Source organism: Giraffa tippelskirchi, chromosome 5 (assembly GCF_054371585.1).
Source record: "Giraffa tippelskirchi isolate mGirTip1 chromosome 5, T2T-mGirTip1v1.2.pri, whole genome shotgun sequence".
In the NCBI taxonomy this organism is placed as follows: Eukaryota; Metazoa; Chordata; class Mammalia; order Artiodactyla; family Giraffidae; genus Giraffa; species Giraffa tippelskirchi.
In genome coordinates, this window is record NC_137279.1 from 51,633,711 (window position 1) to 51,652,159 (window position 18,449).

An 18,449-nucleotide genomic window follows, 5' to 3' on the forward strand; every position below is an offset into this window, starting at 1 on the left:
GCAAAAGCTTTTAATTTTAATTAGGTCCCATTTGTTTATTTTTGCTTTTATTTCCAGTATTCTGGGAGGTGGGTCATGGGGGATCCTGCTGTGATGAGGCATAAGTTTTTGATCCCTTGTTGGGGAACTAGGATCCACATGCCCCGTGGCCAAAAAAATTTAAATAAATAAATATTGCTAAAGCTTTTTTTTGTTTGTTTTGTGAAAGTGCTTTATACATTTGATCCCTTATTACATCTTCAGATGTGGTAGTATTCAAAAATAATGATTATCCAAAGTTGCTTTAGCTACTAGTTTACAGTCAACATTTGTTTAAAAGTTGTAGATAGTGAACATTGAATTGTAAGGGGAAATGTTTTAGAATAGAACTTAATACGTTAACAACTTTGTGCTTCTAAGTTCTGAGGCGTGATTCTCTTAGTGTTAAACATGCAAGATTCTGTTATTCTCTTCCTAGGAAAGCGATTTATAAAGTTTTTCCTTCCTAGCTCATGTTAAGTAGAAGCCTTTATCTTGTACTTTTGTTTGAAAGTGGATATGACTGTACTATTTATGAGTTGTATTATTGCTGCCATGTAATATTTACACTTCTTTTTTTTTCAAGAGACAGCATTTTAGCCACTGCACATTTGTGAAATATATTGATTGCCACTTAATGTTTTTCAAAACTCAGTAGTTTTCCACATCTGAAATTAAAGAAAGAGAAGTGTGGTCGGTCTATCATACCCTAGGAAATGTTTCTACTCTGTTGGTTGTGTTTAAGAAACCTATCTTAGAGAGAATGTTAGATCTGGTTACCTAATTTTTTTAAGCCTGATGTATTAAAACGTAGAGAAGATTAAGACTGGTAGGATTCTTCCCTGGTTTATCTAAGTCAGGCTGATCTTTATATTTTTCCTTATAATATACTTTCCCCTCCAACCCCACAAGAGGCTTTATGCTGTGAAATGGTTAAAAGGAAGGGTTTTGAAGAAGCCTGATTACTTGGATTTGATTCCATCTCTGACTGATGTTTACTGGCTGTGTGCCTCAATTTCCTTATCTGTAAAATGGGATAATGAAGTTTTCGTGAAGAATAAAGGAATAATCCTTCAATAAATGTCAGCTATCACAATTTAGAGTTTGTGCTCTTGCCCGGATTAATCATGTGGGGTTTGCTCTACTATATAAAATAATTTAAAGACCAGTCTTGCCTAATTTTGATCCTTGCCAAATAGCCAGCCTGCTTTACAGATTTTACTCTTAGCCCAGTGTTACCCAAATGTGATTTCACTAAGTTTTAAAGAGTTAAGTTCTTCCCACTCTGTTATGTGCATATATAAATATTAAGCTATGTATTATGATTTATATACTTTCTAGCATAATGTTACACTTTAATAAAATGTGCTAAATATATATATTTTAAAGTTCTTTTTACTAACTCAGCTGAGGTGTTATTTCTCTCCTTTTTATTGTGTTTGGGTCTCTTAAATCTTCTGTGTGTTTCTTCTGCAGGGCAAAAGGACAAACTTGCGTAAAACTGGTTCTGAGCGGATTGCTCATGGAATGAGGGTGAAATTCAACCCCCTTGCTTTGCTTCTAGATTCCTCTTTGGAGGGAGAATTTGACCTTGTACAGAGAATTATTTATGAGGTATGATTGAATTAGTTAATTTCATAAATATGACCTTGTATTTTGTTTTAGAGCTCTGATCAGAAAGCTACTGTAGTTTACGTTGTTTTCTCTTTAGGGAGTTGGGTTTGTTGAGAGGAACTCTTGAGCATGCTCCGCAACCAGCTTCTCTGTTTTAAGAGTGTGGCTGTAACAATTTCAATAATGTGGACATTCAGTTTTCTCTGGGGTTACTTTGCTTTCCCAGGGAGATCATGACCCTCCTTTAAAAATTGTTCATGTATAGATTTGTACTCTGCAGTGGTTTCAATTGTGGTCCCTACTTTTCAGAAGCCTGCTATTTAAAATATTTTTAGTTTGACTTTTCTTCCTCTTTATGGCAAATGTGACTTCTGCTTAGGCACTAATTTGTGGTGGGAAGTTGGAGGATAAATAAACAAAAATGACTGTAAGGTTATAGTTCCTGGGACTTTTTCAGCTTTTAAAAAACCTTTTTATAGTGAGTGCCTACTTAATGTCTATCTTACTTCTAGAACTGTTCTTGGTACAGTTTTTTTGGCTTCTGTAGGTTTTAATTATGATTTTCTTAAAACTAATAGTTGATTGTTCAGGCAACAAGAAATTTGAGTAACAGTTGCCCTTCTTATTGACATTATAGGTTGATGACCCAAGCCTGCCTAATGATGAAGGTATTACAGCTCTTCACAACGCTGTGTGTGCAGGTCACACCGAAATTGTGAAATTCCTGGTCCAGTTTGGTGTAAATGTCAATGCTGCTGACAGTGATGGATGGTAAGATTTTCTTTTAAACTCCATTCTGGCTTCAGTTGTATCTGCTGTGTAGGCAGCAGAGGAGCAGTGTTGTAGGTGCTTCTGGAAGGCAAAAAAGGATGTCAGTGCACGTCCTCATGCTGTTTATAATCTAGAAGGAGAGACGTGGGAGATGCTTTCAAGGAATTAATATGTCCTCATGTTAACAGTCCTCTCACTCCCATTCTGGAAGCAGATGGAGTTCTAGAAGTTTAGTAGTTAAATAATAAAAATAAGAAATGTCCCAAGGTGGTACACAGTTCACTGTCATGTTTCAGCAGATCTAAGAAATGCTGATTTAAGCAGATTCCTTCCACCTCCCTGGAACTACCATATGTCTCTTAAGAGGGGATCATATTGAGTAATTTATAACCTTTCCCAAATATTTTTGACTGGAATCCATTTCTCATGGAGCATTTTGTGGAACTGGTTTGCGGATAAAACCCAGGAGATACTATTGCAAATGATGAATATTATTGTTCATAAGATAATACATTATCATTAACTAATAATATCAAAGGCCCAAATAAGTTACTGTCACTCCTGATAACTGTCACTCCTGATAACTGTAGTTATCAGGATAACTGAATGGATAGTAAATTTTGTATTTCATTTTTTGAAAAAATAAAATTTTAAATTATGATATGCTTTTTTTGGGGAAAAAATAACAAAAATTTACTTCTTTCTATATGGAAAATTTTTTTAAGTTGTAAATCACACCATGTTTACTCAAGTATTTTAATTTTATAGGCTGTTTTTTCTCTTGATATGGAAATAATTGTAATATCAAATTTACATGTATACACGTAAGTCGTAGATACCCATATTCATAGATTCGAAAAAGCCTCTTCTGCTACCACTTGGCTGTGACTCGTTTTCTGTGACTGTCTCCTTGTTAGACATTTAAATTGTTTTTCCAGTTTTTTCTTTTGTTATAAATGATACTCTGAGAAGCATTTTGGTTGCAGTTTAAAAAAATTAATGTGTATAAAATATGAGCCCAATATGGAAACATGCAAAAATAGAGAAATGAGGAAAACAAGCCATGTGTTCCCCACCGTCAGTAGTTTAATATATTTCCTTCAAGCTCATTTATGAATGTGTACATAAATATATATATATAGCTTTTTATGTCTCTCTTTTTTTTTAGTTTAGCTCTCAGTAGAGTTTTGTTTTTTTTAAATTGAGATATAGTTGAGTTACAATATTATATTAGTTCCAGGTGTATAGCATAGGGATTCAAAGGTTTTATAGATTATACTCTGCTTATAGTTATTTTTAAAATATTGGCTATTTCCTGTGCTGTAGCGTATTTGTTTTATACAGAGTAGTTTGTCTCTCTTAGTCCCTTATCCCTGTCTTGCTATCTTCCTTGCTGCACTTTCCTCACTGGTAACCGCTAGTTTGTTTTCTGTATCTGTGAGTCTACATGGTTTCTTGTATTCATTTCTTTGTTTTATTTTTTAGATTCTACGTATAAGTGATAACATGTCGTATTTGTCTTTTTTATGCCTACTTTTTTAGTTTAACTTTATAACATAAACAAAACAAATTCTTAATGTGTCATAATGCCTTTGTTTTCCTAATATTGAGAGTTTCAGTTCAGTTCAGTTCAGTTCAGTCGTTCAGTCGTGTCCGACTCTTTGCGACCCCATGAACTGCAGCACGCCAGGCCTCCCTGTCCATCACCAACTCCCGGAGTCTACGCAAACCCATGTCCATCGAGTTGGTGATGCCATCCAACCATCTCATCCTCTGTCGTCCCCTTCTCCTCCTGCCCCCAATCCTTCCAATGAGTCAAGTCTTCGCGTGAGGTGGCCAAAGTATTGGAGTTTCAGCTTCAACACGAGTCCTTCCAATGAACACCCAGGACTGATCTCCTTTAGGATGGATTGATTGGATCTCCTTGCAGTCCAAGGGACTCTCAAGAATGTTCTCCAATATCACAGTTCAAAAGCATCAATTCTGCGGTGCTCAGCTTTCTTCTTTAGATTATGTATAATTATTCACTATTAAAAAAGCCATGCAGTTCAAAAATCTGTAGTAATACTCACCAAGCTATTGAACACAGTGTTTGGGATGGGTGATAGGAAATAAATTTCTATTCTGAAAGACCCAAAGGGAATAAAATGAAGAGGGGAGGGAAGAAGAGGATAAAGAAGTGAAATCTCATGTACTTCAGGGCCTGATTAATGTCCTCAAGCCTATCTTCTGAGTTTGGGCAGTGGTCCTGCCTCTTCCACCTTTACTATGAATCTGGAGTCATTTATAATACATTACAAAACATTTGAGATGCTAAAGAAGATTCTTTGTCATGGTATTCGTAAATATCTGCTCACCAGAGATTGAAATGTGTATATTAACAGTCATTTTTTCCGGTCCAAATTGAATTGGCAATTTTTTTTTTCCCCAATTAAGTTTTAGTAAGGATTTTAAGTGTTGGATGAAGGGAGTTCTTTAGGTGCAACTTAGTTCCTTCAAAAGGGATCTTTAAAGGTGCATGTTTTGAGGAAGGCCTGTTATTTAAAGAATTATAACCTCCACTGTGGCAGAAATAATTAGACTGGATGCTCCAGAGCGTGGAGCTAAATACGTTTTATCCTGCTTTGGATTATTAGACAAATTCCATGTCCTTTCACTCCTGTGCTTGATTCCTCTCACCTGCTGTGCTGCCCTGGCCCCAGTGTAGTCCAGCACTCTGACATTTACCTTTATGGCTCTGTAATTCTCATATGGGCTCAGTTATCTGTGTTTAACCGATTTTCAAAAATCTGTGTGAAAGGTTTTCAGAAGGGTCTTAGTAGATGACAGACTTGAGAACTCGCTTTACAGATACTCTATCATAGCAATTGTCATTCAGTTTAGGAAACCGTCTCCAGCCCTTGCTGTGTCCTTCTCCACAGGACCCCGCTGCATTGCGCTGCCTCCTGTAACAACGTCCAGGTGTGTAAGTTCTTGGTGGAGTCAGGAGCCGCTGTGTTTGCCATGACCTACAGTGACATGCAGACGGCTGCCGATAAGTGCGAGGAGATGGAAGAAGGCTACACCCAGTGCTCGCAATTTCTGTATGGTATGGAGCAACTAGATACACATGTATTGATTACTGCATTTGTGTATCCTGTATCTCTAGGGTATCATTTGATAAGTGTTCTTATTATTTGGGGGTTCCTTGATAGCTCAGTTGGTAAAGAATCCACCTGCAATATAGGAGACCCTGGTTCGGTTCCTGGGTTGGGAAGATCCGCTGGAAAAGGAATAGGCTACCCACTCGAGTATTCTTGGGCTTCCCTTGTGGCTCAGCTGATAAAGAATCCATCTGCAATGTGGGAAACCTGGGTTCGATCCCTGGGCTTGGGAAGATCCCCTGGAGAAGGAAAGGCTACACACTCCAGTATTCTGACCTAGAGAATTCCATGGACTGTATAGTATAGTCCATGGGGTCACAGTCAGACACGACTGAGTGACTTTCACTTATTATTTGGGAAAACATTTTGTGTCGGTACATTGTCCTGGGCATTGAAAATAGGGCAGCCTTGATCTCAAATGTGAATGCAGCTTTTGTGTGTGCGTGTCTGTGTGTGTGTGTGTGTCTAGGAGCAGCTATTGTCAGGGACATCTTTACCAACAAAGACAGTGATGCAGCATTGCATCTAGCGGGATTAATAGCTTTCGGCCATCAACAGATCCTCTAATAAGACCTCAGTACTTGGCAAATGATGCTGTATCTTTGCACATAAGTTCACAGAACTCTCCTCCTCCCTTCTAAGATGATCAAGAGAAATGCATTGTTGGAATAAGAATCCAACTAATGTAAGTTTTCCTGCTAAATCAGACTTGCCACAAAGTAGACCACATATACTTCAGAGCCAATTTTTTGACTCTTTTGTTCTCTTATTTTTGAGTTTATGATTCTAATGGATAATAACATCAGTGCTGTACCCAGAAAAAAATGGACTTGAAGTTTTAGATGGATAGATGTTAGTTGGCATTGTTATTTACAGGGAAATTTTTTTTTTTTTTAATTTAAAAATATTAGAAGTTGAGGTTAGTATTTGTTTGTAGACCGGCTTGAGAGGAAGGGAGAAGGGATAAAGACAGACAAATGAGGCAGCAGGTCCCAGGACCCTGAACCACTCAAGCATCAGATATGGGAATATGCCCAAAGTGAAACGTCTTCTCTGGCTGTTCTCAGCGTGTCACTAGGCTTGTTTTCAGGCTCTAGGAGAGAAGGGAGGGAGTCAGAGGAAGAACCACAGACTGCAGATTCTCTTCTTTATCTCTTAGCTCTTAGTTTTTGTTGTTGGTATTATGATCATTTACTGTTTATGTTCTGAACTCTAGATTGAAGAATAATTTTGATGTATTATTATATTTAAAAATCCGTGTTATGTAATATGTATTTTGTTTTATTAAAAACATATTAAAAGATATAGCTCATATTGGTGATTGAGCTATATTTAAGTAAGGAATGTGATTTTTAAAAACATTTAAGGACATTTGACGAGAAATTTTAAAAATTTGTGAAATGTATCGTGGATACTGAGAGCATTTCTGATATGTAGTTTAAATACTGATGCTACTAGACTGAACACAGTGAAGCATCCAGGTATCCAGCCTGGGAAACAGAGCCTGAGCTCTCTCAGCCATCTGTGGGGCCCTGTCCTGACATAGCCTCTCTCACATCTTTGGTGACTGCCCCCTGGAATTGATAACGATAGTTGTATCGCCTCTGTATGACTCCTACAACTAACATTGTTTATCTGCCCATTTTTGACCTTTATATAGAATAAACCATACTAGTGATGCCCTGGCTTCTTTTTTCATTCATTGTGGCTTTTGAGATTCATTGGTGGTGTTGCCTGTAGCTGACGTTTCTTTTCACTCTGCTGCTGTTCCATTCTGGGACTCTATCACAAGTTATATTTCCATTTTACTTTGGGCGGACTTCGGATTGTTTTCCCGCTTCGTTCCTCCCTCCCTCCCTCTCTCTTCCTTGCTTCCTTCCTTCCGCCCTAGTGACCATTTTTGTCCTCATCTCCTGGTGTCCCTAGAAGTAGTTGCCAGGTCACACGGAGGCCTGTCAAGCAGAGTGTTCCTTCTGCTCCATGTTCTCTTTACCCTTCGGTGGGTTTGGAATCCTATCCCACTGTGGCTTTAGTTTGCATTTCCCAAATTACCAGAGAGGTGGAGCATGTTTTTAGGCCCTCAGAAACTGTTTAAACCAATAATTTGTAACTCTTAGTTTGATAAACAATGAGAAATTGTCTTTTGTGTCTAATGATTTCCTGGAATTGAGACTCAAGTTGTTATTTTGAGTGCATCATTCCATCCCAAACAGATAACAAATCCGGCCAGCTTTAAAACTTAGTGGAATCATGGTTGTATCAAGTTTTATTGTCCTTGTGAATCTCTCATATTTTGCATGTCTTATATAAGCAGGAAAGTTGGAAATTGACTTGTCCCCACGAGTAGAAACCTGACCCTCTAGATAGGCAGAGCCTTCTTTTGGAAAAGAATGATTTAATTTCTAGTTTTGCCCAGAGTGAGAGACAAGTAGCATGTGTTACATCATTAATTGACACAGGAAAAATAAGTTTATAATTAATAATTTAGGTTCACATAAGTTGAAAGACCTGACTATTCATAAGCAAGCAGCTATTTTCCTGGCTTTTGTAAAGAAGTGAAAATAATAATGAAGTCTGCCTTGCTCAGGAGATTGTTGTCTAATTCCTCTTCCCCTTCCCCTGTGTTGCCTGCCTGTTGATGATTGTGACTCCTTACTAGCGTCACCTTAGAGGATAGGGAGGTATAAATGCAGAAAGATGAAACCTGCAGTCCTAGTTCATCTGCAAATCTGTTACCTCTGGTAAAAAGTGAGCATTTGGGGATTTTTTTTCCTTCGCCCAGTTTGTGGACTTCAATGACTTTTAGAATTCTGATTCTCATTCCTTGCAAGTTGACTATACATAGACTTTTATATCCTAATACCTGTGCCTATTTCTGCATTCTAACATTTTATACATATTTTTCTTCCATATTTCCTTATTTGAAAATTGATAGAAACCACTTTAACAGGCACAACACTCTGATCTTTTTTCTGCTTGCTTGAAGTTTTAAGTAGAGAACAAAAATTATCCCAGAGTTCCTTGGTCATTATACTTAGTGAGTCTGCTAAAATTTGACAGATGTCTCATTTACTTTTTTAATATTCTAGACTTAAACAGTGGTTTTTTTCATTCCTGGGTTTGTAATTGTTTTTGTATTCTGAGTGAGAGTAGTTTTGAGAGCTGCTTATAAAGTGTTGGTTAGTTTTAGAGCTGGTTTAAAGCTAAAAATAGCATACATTAACTTGTCATTTATATGTTCCTTCTACCGTGCTGGCCTTCCTCTCCTTCCCTAGTCCCCAGGAAGTTTATTTATTGAATGTTTAATGTAGTGGTTTCTCCCATTCCAGCAGCTCCCCATTACTTCTCATTTAGTTTCATGGAGCTGCAGGTTCTGAGCGTGGTATCCTCTGAGTTACTTACTCTGTGCTGTATCTGACATGATTTTAGGAGTCCAGGAGAAAATGGGCATAATGAACAAAGGGGTCATTTATGCACTTTGGGACTATGAACCTCAGAATGACGACGAGCTGCCCATGAAAGAAGGAGACTGCATGACAATCGTGCGCAGGGAAGACGAAGATGAGATTGAATGGTGGTGGGCCCGCCTGAACGACAAGGAAGGATACGTTCCACGCAACTTGCTGGGAGTGAGTGAACGATGTCTAAACTGCCATGTGCTGTGGATTCAGTGCAGCCTGCTGCCCTTTGTTAATGAGAAGGGGAATTTAACATTTCTGATAGTCTTAAATTTAGACCCAGAACCTCATTTCCAGTGATTCCTATTACGATCAATAGCATATTTACAGGTTTACCAGCCCCTAGAAGTCTGGGGTTCTGTCTTCATTTATAAATAGAGTGAAGATAATTGGACAATGTGATGGGAATTGAGCTTATGAAATTTGAAATACATTTTGGATTTAAGTCTGGATCTGTGAATCGGCTAGAGAATCTGAACAGGGCACCAGAGGCAAAATTCTTTGTTCTTGCTCTACTGTTGAATTTTGTTTCATATAAACCAAGAAAGTAATCAAATCATACCAGCAGTTATATAAACCAATAACATATCTATATTAGTCTGAAGGGGCTACTCTCTTCCAGCAAACATTCTGGGGGTATTTTCAGGGAAAGGCTAGTATAGTTGGGTGGAGTCTAATGTACAGCAAATGGGAGATATTTTTATTGTATTTTCATCATTTGTCAGGCCAGCATGGTCTGTGCCTGCAGAGAGCTTCTGCCCAGCTTGAGGTCCTAAACTAGGGAGCATCTAGGAGTGTCCGTCTGCTTGGGCATTACTCTCTGGGGAGATGGCTAGAATGACTCCAGTTTTGGGATCTGGAACTTGGATTCTGGCCCATGTCTCCTCATTCTGACTCATTCTTCTTTGTTGTTTGATGTATAGTATAAATGACTTCATACATCTTGACTCCCTCATAGCTCAGTTGGTACAGAATCCACCTGCAATGCAGGAGACACCAGTTTGATTCCTGGGTCGGGAAGATCCACTGGAGAAGGGATAGGCTACCCATCCAGTATTCTTGGTCTTCCCTTGTGGCTCAGCTGGTAAAGAATCTGCCTGCAATGCAGGAGACCTGGGTTCAATCTCTGGGTCGGGAAGATCCCCTGGAGAAGGGAAAGGCTACCCACTCCAGTATTCTGGCCTGGAGAATTCCATGGACTGTATAGTCCATGGGGTCGCAAAGAGTCGGACACGACTGAGTGACCTTCACTTTCACTTTCGTCTTGACTCCTGTCTTCCTGGGAGCAAAATTTATTATTAAGGAAACATTTGGGGTTTGGATAATATTTATTCATCTGATCGTAATGAAACTGGAAAAAAACAAAACAAGCCATGGAGGTCTTTAAAAAAGCTTTTCAAATTACCAGACGAAAGTAGAAATATGGAGATGCTTCTCTTTCGAGCCCTCCTGTTCACTTCTACAAAGACTTCAGTGCCAGAGAAGCATAATCTCTTACATGCAGCCACTCACTTTCCTTCTTTAATGAACACCAAGAGCAAACGTGTACTTTTACCTCTTATAGTTTCTTGGGGAAAGCTCTGCCTCTTAGAGGTAGTTGCTTATTTGGTTTTTACTTTAATTTTCTAACAGAGAGTTCCGGTGGTTACTGAAACTTGGGGAGAAGCATTCGTTCCCAAGTGTGAGACCAAGCTCTCCTCCTGTGTATGGCTTTCAAAGGTTCTGAAATCAGTGGACTGGATTGAAGATTTTCATTTTAATCCAACATTTAAATATTCCTAGTCCTTTGGAAATCTTTTCCGGGGTAGAAGTGGCCTCTACACAACTTCCTTGGGTTTCTTTTGAAGTTTTTTAAAAAGGGAAATTGCCTAAATGTTGAATTTTTAGTCAGAGGCTCACAAGTTTTGAACATTGTATTGGCTGAGTATCTTTCCTCACAGAGAAAAGCAGTCCTTGATATAACATTGATCCCTCAGTTAACTTTTCAGTTTTGGCTTGAAGTCTGACTCAATTTTCTTTTTTTCCCTTTGTCTGGAGGAGAAGGCAGGAGGAGGAAGGGTTTTGTTTGCCAGTTGAATGACTAGTTTGACTTGCTCTTGGCTTCATGAACTTTCCTTCCCAGCTCTTGTTATGGAAAACACAAAAGCACAAGATCCTAAAACAAAAAACTCCACTTATCCTCCCTCAAATCTGTAGGCTTTTAGTTGGTGGCATTTCGTTCGTGACAGTCTCCAGTCCCATGACACCATGTGACATCCATTGTGCATAAAGTTAAAAGAGACTTTTCAACTCCTTATCTTTTCCCTCAGAACGGAAGTTCTCGGTGTTGGAGTTTATAGCGTATTGCAAGTCACTTCTAGTCCTTTGTGGTCCTTGTTGGACTTGATTTACAGTTCAATAGGCTGCGTAGAGGAAGTTAATGCTCTGAGCCATCCCAGATTTTATATCACTGCAGCAGGGGTGTTCCTGTTGAGGGAACCCCTATGACAACAAAAGTTATTCAGCTACTCTGGTTGCTTCACATGGCAGAGAGTCCTTTCTTTGGTTTAATTTCTGTCCTGTGACATCAATGTCCACACCCACCCCCCTATAATTTCTTGAAGGTGTGTTATATGCCCATGTCTGTGCATATGTAAATATTTTAAAAATTCTTTTCACAGCTATACCCAAGAATTAAACCAAGACAAAGGAGCTTGGCGTGAAACTTTGCAGACGTTTAGTTCATGAAGAATTAATCTCTGTTACCACTGAGAATAAACAGTACGATCGTTTGTGGCAGAAATTTTTGAAGACTCATTTTAATGACAGAGTAACTTGAAAGCCATGAAGAAGGAGCTCTGGAAGCACATGAAGGCTTGGAACAGCCACTGTTGCCGAAGGATGCTCAGCTCGATGGAGCAGAGCTTGGCAGGAAGCTGATGCACCACGCTGGGCAAGGTGCCCTGTGTTGTACTCTGAAAGATACATGGTGACAATCCTGCTCTCTGCAAGAAATGGGACCACTTATTGGACTGCTGGGAGGTCAGCTTCATGGTCTGCTTCTGTTGGTGTTTTTCAGCACCTGCCACATCCCTGTCCTCCTACCAGAAGGACCAGTGCCACCATGGTGCCATCTCTGATTGTCTCCCAGAACAGCAGGCCCGTGGGGAACTTGCATGGAGGCTCAAAGGTGCTGCACACTGTGTATTGTTTGTGAAGAACTGTTTGATGGTTGTCAGTGAGCAATAACTTGATGGTATGATTCCTTGTAGCACCATATCTTTGAAATATTGAAACCACACTACACTACAGGTAGATTTAGATTCTTGTTTTTAGGCTGAGATTTGAATCTATATTTATTGTCTTTTGTATCTCAGAAATTAGAGACTTGCTATAGACTTACTCATGATATTTGTCACGATCATAGTTGACTTTAAAAACAACTGTAATAAAATTAAACTTTTTGACTCTAAGCTTTTTACTGGCTTTAGTTTTTTATGTCATTAACAGCTTTGTTTCAAGTTCCTAAGTCATTGGAATATCATACTCTACTGAAAAATAGTACTTCTTTACCAGCCATGTGATTAAATATAAGTATTTCTTTGCTCAGTTTTGCAATTTGTGATTTTTGTGGTGGTCTTTGATATAGAATTAAGACTTTTTATAAAAGATCTTAGAGGCCATGGTGATATAAACTTGTACCTTTACCTAGAGCTTCTGACAGGCTGTTTGTGTCCTCATTTTATTTCAGATTCTTCATATGATTATATACATTGAGTTACAGGATGTAAAGTTATGTAGACCCAGCCTGCACATTAATACATTACCAAGTTCGTGAATTGTTTGGGACTTCATTTTGCTTAGTAAAACTGTTTCATTTATTAGAAGATACAGGTAAGAAAACCAGTGGTCACGTTGCCTTAGATATTTTTACGAGTAGTAAATTCTAGCAGGAAAGGAAGGTAGACAGCAGAACATACTGTGCCTTTCAGACTAACAGTGAATAGACAAAACGTGGATGAAATGTCAGAGGACCTGTGTGGTAGACCAAATTCTGAAGATGCCCCTCCAGTCCCCCGTATTCTTGTCCTGTTGTGTTGTGGACTGAGTATGTGTGTCCCCCTAAAATTCATGTCGACGCCCTAACCCCCAGTGTGATAGTATTTGGAGGTGAGGCCTTTGGGAGGTGATTAGGTTTACATGAGGGTGGGGCTGCATGAAATTAGTGTCCTGATAAGAGGAAAAGTCTAGTATACTCTGTGAGGATACCCCAAGAAGGCTGCCATTCTCACTAGACACTGAATCTGCTGGCACCTTGGTCTAGGATGTCCCAGCCTCCAGAACCATGAGAAATAAATGTTTTTTAAGCTACACAGTCTGTGGTATTTTTTTATAGCAGCTTGAGACACCTGGTTATTTAATCAAGCACTAATCTAGGTACTGCCGAGAAGGATTTTTCAGATTTAAATTAAATTTACTAATCAACTGACCTGACAATAGGGAGATTATCCTAGATTATCTCAGGGGGGCCCAACATGAGCAGCTATATGTTCATAGGATTTGACTTTGGGAAGTAAGTGGTGATCATCAAAAGAGGTCAGGCCAGTAGCCAGTGAGTGCCGTTTACCTCTCTCCTAGTCATCTTTCCCGTCCACCATTCCTCAAGGATCCCCAGCAGTTGACCAGGGGTTTAGCTGCATGCCTTCCCAGATCTCTCTTGCTCCCTCCACCAAAGGGGTACGCGGGTGGCAGGCACAGCACGAAACTGCCAGTGCCTCTTCAGGAGACCAAGAAGCAGCAGACATTGGAGCTAACTTTAGGGTCAATTATCACAGCTTCTGAATTGGATTTTTACAAAGTTTTACAGTTCCATGAAATGGTAGATCAGCAGGCCCCTCCTCCCAATACAGGCATTTTTGGAGGGAGGGAGTGTGCCTTGTTGGAGTGGGATGGGCTGTGACTGGGGGTGGTCGCTGCTGCGCCTCTCCAGGAAGAACAGCACCCACGTGGGATTGCCTGGGCGACTCTTTATTGAACAGTACACTTGGAAGAAGATAAGGCAACAAGGCAGTATTTGTATAACGTCACTAGCATTTTCCCCAAGGTAAAGGCAGGAAACAAGCTCGGGTGGTTTCCCTGGGGGTTTCTACGAGACGTCCCCCCAGTCCATGCACGGACGCTAGCGGGGAAATTCGGGAAGGTTTGAGCGGGCAGCGAGCAGCTGTGCTGACTTCCATCACAGTGGGCTTGTGGACAGATGCCCAGTTTGGGTGAGTGCTTCAGCTGAGCCAGAGTAGCATCCTTTTGGTATCGTAACGCTCAGTGTGTTAAGACCAGATGTGCTCCAGCACTTGAGTTAGGACATGCTGGTTAACCAATCAATGTTATATAAAATCTGTCTGTTACTTAACCCAGTGACTGAGATGTGCTTCTCACCTGGCCTCTTGAGATGCCTTCATGATGCATCATATTTTTCTATTTTACTCAAGGGCAATGGGAATCCCTGGACAGCTATTTGGTAGATGTCACAGCTGCATTTTTAAATTGAAGTTGCTTTAACTATTGCTGGCAAGGACGTTGTGTCCTTTGAGGTTGACTGAATGTTCAATTAAGCTCAGCTGTTAAACACTTCCCTGCATTTTTTCCTGATTTAATATTGCTCTAAACAGGAAAGGGTATAAAAGTAAAAAGTGTATACTATATACAGATGGAAGGTTTTCTCTAAGTTTGTCAAGGGTTAAGCGACTTGCATTTAGTATGATTATATGCAAATCTTTTACTTTGGTATCTGAAAGTTCTGCTTTCTCAAGTTGACAGTATCATTTTCAGCTCTAATCATCAGTTTAAGTAAATGTTCCCATAATTTCAAGATCTAGATAAAAAGTTTCTCTGTGGAGGCTTAGTCCTCAGCTGATTTTCTTTCACGAGAAGTCTTCAGGAAGATTGGTTATCACTTCAAAGTACTGAAAAACACAGCCACTGTGAGGAAGGGAAGAAAAAAAAAAATCAGGGATCACTTTTTAAACTCAAAGGGTGTAGATTATTTAGAAAGATTGACTGTTGCACCAGAAAAGCTGATTAAGGGTTAAGATATGACTGCACTAACTCACAGTTTTTCTACCTGATTTCTAGAGTCTAGCTTTTTACAGGGCAGTAAAAAGTGGTTATTTGAATCAGGTGGTCACGAATCGAATTACAGGGTTGACTGAAACACATGAAACCTGAAACTTGGACACTTGAATTAGCATTTCCACCTCTCTGCCTCCGAGTGTCACATCAGAGTTTAGCTTGGGGTGTGGATAAACCCTTAAACTAGTGGTTTCCAACCTTAGTTCTATATTGGAGGAATCTGGGAACTTTACACCAGATTCTAATGAAATTAAATCTGGAATGGGCCTGGACATCAGGACTTTTTGAAGCGTCCCAGGTCTAGACTGCAGGCAAGGTTGACCATCATGGCAAATCAAATGGGAGATCTTCCTGCTATTACTGCCTTAGCGAAAAAAAAAAAAAAAGTGTGGGGGAACTCCAGGGACCTGTAAAAGGAAAGGCTTAGAAAGGATGTAAAGCCAGTGGGTAAGATGCTTCTCAGAGGAAATGGGGATGGTGGTGTGAGTAGGCTGGTCATAGGGAACGGTGGCAGCTGGGGGGGAATAAGATTTCCATCGAGAATGATAAAGGGGGCTACAGTTGCTAACTTCACACGTGGCATGTTTAGGGCCCAACTGGAATGCCTCTACCTTAACTGCAGTCTCAGGGGAGGGTTATTTCCTGGGCTACATGAGTTTCAAGCAAATTAGTTTTTTGGAACCAGCTAAAATGTATCTGCAGTTGGCTCATGTTACTTTAAAATGCATAATAGCAGGCTGAAAGAGTCATTTAGTTGCTGGGTTCCTCCAGAGTTCTAAATTCAAGGAAAGAAGTGCCAGTCCCTCATCCCTCCACCCCACCCACTGTCGTTCTTGCCACTCTGCTCCTCTCTGGCCCATGGGATCAGGTCATCCCCACTCAGCACTGGTCATGCCACCCCGCCCTCTGTAGGTAGCCCTTGCTGCTCCAAGCTCAGCTCCCCCTCGGACAGAGGAAAAGCAGGCTGGGGCCCTGTGAGGATGAAAGTAACCCCAGTGACCTCCTTCTTTGAAGTGAGAGTACTTTCTGTCTTTGGATGACAAGAGAACATTTTGTGCTTTGCTTTCTGTGGAACTGGTGTACCAACTGAATTTGGATTGGTGATCATTTTATAGGTGGCTGTCACTAGGATTCCAGACCAGATGAACACGAGTATTACATATGGCAAGCTTATTCATTATTGTTAGTTTTACTTTAAGGGCAGAGGAAGTGGAGAAAAGTAATTTGCTCAGAAAGTCCTTTTAAGCAGAACTAAGAATGACAGATCTTCCTAAGACCCACTTAACTTTCGGCCAAAGGACTTCTATGCATAAGCACCTTCTCCCATGCATGCTAATTTGCAGGTCATTTTTCTAAGAGGCATTCTGCAGCCACCCTCTCCTTAATCTAACTTTGTGGTATTCTCAAGGCAAAGCTGATGGGAGGAGGAGCCAGGTGTATTTTCTTGGATTGGAGAATCAATAGGTAGTTGGGAACAACCAAACAGAAGTGTAGTTTGGGATCTCATAAGCATTTACAGCCTGTCCCTGACAGACCAAAAGCTCCAGGCCTCTGTTGCCCGGATAACAGCCCTTCTCCCCTAGGAGTCAGGGCTGGGAGGCTGCTGACTTACAGAGATAAGGTCGAGCTGGATCATTCCAGTATTCTCGGGGTCCAGCTGCTTAAATATCCCTGTGGAGGCAGAAAGAGGATGTGGCATAAATGAGTGAGCTGAAACAAAGATCACATTATCCTCTTCCCCGGGCTGGCAGCTGATTTCATTGAATGTCACAGCTATGATTTCTTCCCGCTATCCCCAGATTAAAGGAGTTGCATTCTCAGCTGAACAGACTTGTCTCTGGCTCAGGTTGTTTCACCCATGAGGAAAAGTAGGCTGCTTTCCTGCCGAGAGAGCTGAAATGGGTCTTTTCCCCCAACGGGCACTTACTGAATAGTGTCTCCAGTCGAATCAAACACCGGACAAAATTGTCAAAATCGATGATGAGCTCGTCATCTGCGAACCGGGCGACGATCACTTGGTGGAGCTGACAGGGCATCTTGAAACCTGAAATTAAATGAATAAACAAAACTGATGGTGAGGTGTTCGACTACACCCCTGGGCTCTGTGCATGGGCTGTGGACACGGCAGGGCAGTTTAGATGACAGTTGTCATTGCTTTGGTCCCCCTGGCTGCCCTGCTGTGAGACTGTTTATTTGGCAAACCCAGTGCCTCTGCCATTGCTGGATGGATGTGCAGAAACTGTTCATGCTAAACCAATATTAATTTTCCCTTTTTCCATAGTAGAATTTTTTTTTTTTTAATTTGGCTGCGCTGGGTCTTAGCTGCAGCACACAGGATCTTTGTTGCCACGTGCAGGATCTTTCATTTGGGGCACACAGGCTCTTTAGTTGTGGCATGTGGGCTCTAGTTCCCTGACCAGGGATTGAACCTGGGCCCCCTGCATTGGGAGTGTGGAGTCTTAGTCACTGGACCACCAAGGAGGTCTCCCATAGTAGTAGAATTTTTAACAGGTCATGGCTGCCTAGAATTCAGGCTACACTTCTCAGTTTCCCTTGCAGTCCTCTGAGGCCTTGTGAGTAAGCCCTGGCACTGGGATTTGTGTACAGAGTGACGTGTGCCCTTAAAGGCAAGGAGACCAGGACTTCCTTGGTGGTCCACTGGTTAAGAATCCACCTTGCAATGCAGGGGACACACATTCATGCCTGGTTGCGGAACTAAGATCCCACATGCCTTGGGGCAACTGAGGCCGCACACCATGAACTACTGAGTCCACATAACATGACGAAAGATCTCACATGACACAAGGAAGATCACAAGCAGCCAGATAATAAATACTTTATATATATGTGTGTGTGTGCTTACTCGCTCAGTCGTGTCCAACTCTTTGCCACCCTGTGAACTGTAGCCTGCCAGGCTCCTCTGTTCATGGCAATTCTCCAGGCAAGAGTACTGGAGTGGGTTGCCATGCCCTCCTCCAGGGAATCTTCCCAACCCAGGGATTGAACCCAGGTCTCCAGCATTGCAGGTGGATTCTTTACTGTCTGAGCCACTAGGGAAGCCCATGAGTATGGACTGGGTAGCCTATCCTTTCTCCAGGGGCTCTTCCCCAACCCAGGAATCAAACTGGGATCTCCTGCATTGCAGGTGGATTCTTTACCACCTGAGCCAACAGGGAAACCCATATATATATATAAAGACAAGGAGACTGTCTTTCCCTCCTTCTGTCAGCCTGTTGCTAGCATGTGGCTTTGGCAAGCTGTCCTGGTCCTGCAGATACAAGCAGTGCTCTGCAGGCTGGTGACACAATATGACAGAGGGAACCTGGATCCCTGATAG

General features: G+C 40.9%; 2 protein-coding genes across 16 annotated transcripts in view; one reads left to right on the top strand and one right to left on the bottom strand.

Annotated features, from left to right (window-relative positions):
- Positions 1-13,356, top strand: part of TP53BP2 (tumor protein p53 binding protein 2) — a 213,890-nt gene extending 200,534 nt beyond the window's left edge. For 9 of the 12 annotated variants that reach the window (XM_081491600.1, XM_081491602.1, XM_081491601.1 and 6 more), the window contains 5 exons: positions 1,495-1,632; positions 2,270-2,403; positions 5,325-5,491; positions 8,976-9,175; positions 11,665-12,592. In XM_081491600.1, coding sequence (XP_081347726.1) covers positions 1,495-1,632; positions 2,270-2,403; positions 5,325-5,491; positions 8,976-9,175; positions 11,665-11,706 — 681 coding nt within the window. In that variant the 3' untranslated portion in view covers positions 11,707-12,592. Of the gene's footprint in view, positions 1-1,494; positions 1,633-2,269; positions 2,404-5,324; positions 5,492-8,975; positions 9,176-11,664; positions 12,593-12,734 lie in introns of those variants that run through there. The other 3 variants (XR_014054059.1, XR_014054060.1, XR_014054061.1) reach the window with 1 other exon arrangement.
- A 639-nt stretch (positions 13,357-13,995) lies between these two features.
- The window catches only part of CAPN2 (calpain 2), a 57,758-nt gene continuing 53,304 nt past the window's right edge, over positions 13,996-18,449 (bottom strand). For all 4 annotated transcript variants that reach the window (XM_081491611.1, XM_081491610.1, XM_081491608.1 and 1 more), the window contains 3 exons: positions 17,040-17,156; positions 16,725-16,783; positions 13,996-14,962 (listed from right to left, as the gene is read on the bottom strand). In XM_081491611.1, the coding sequence (XP_081347737.1) occupies positions 14,939-14,962; positions 16,725-16,783; positions 17,040-17,156 (200 nt within the window). In that variant the 3' untranslated portion in view covers positions 13,996-14,938. The remainder of the gene's footprint in view (positions 14,963-16,724; positions 16,784-17,039; positions 17,157-18,449) is intronic.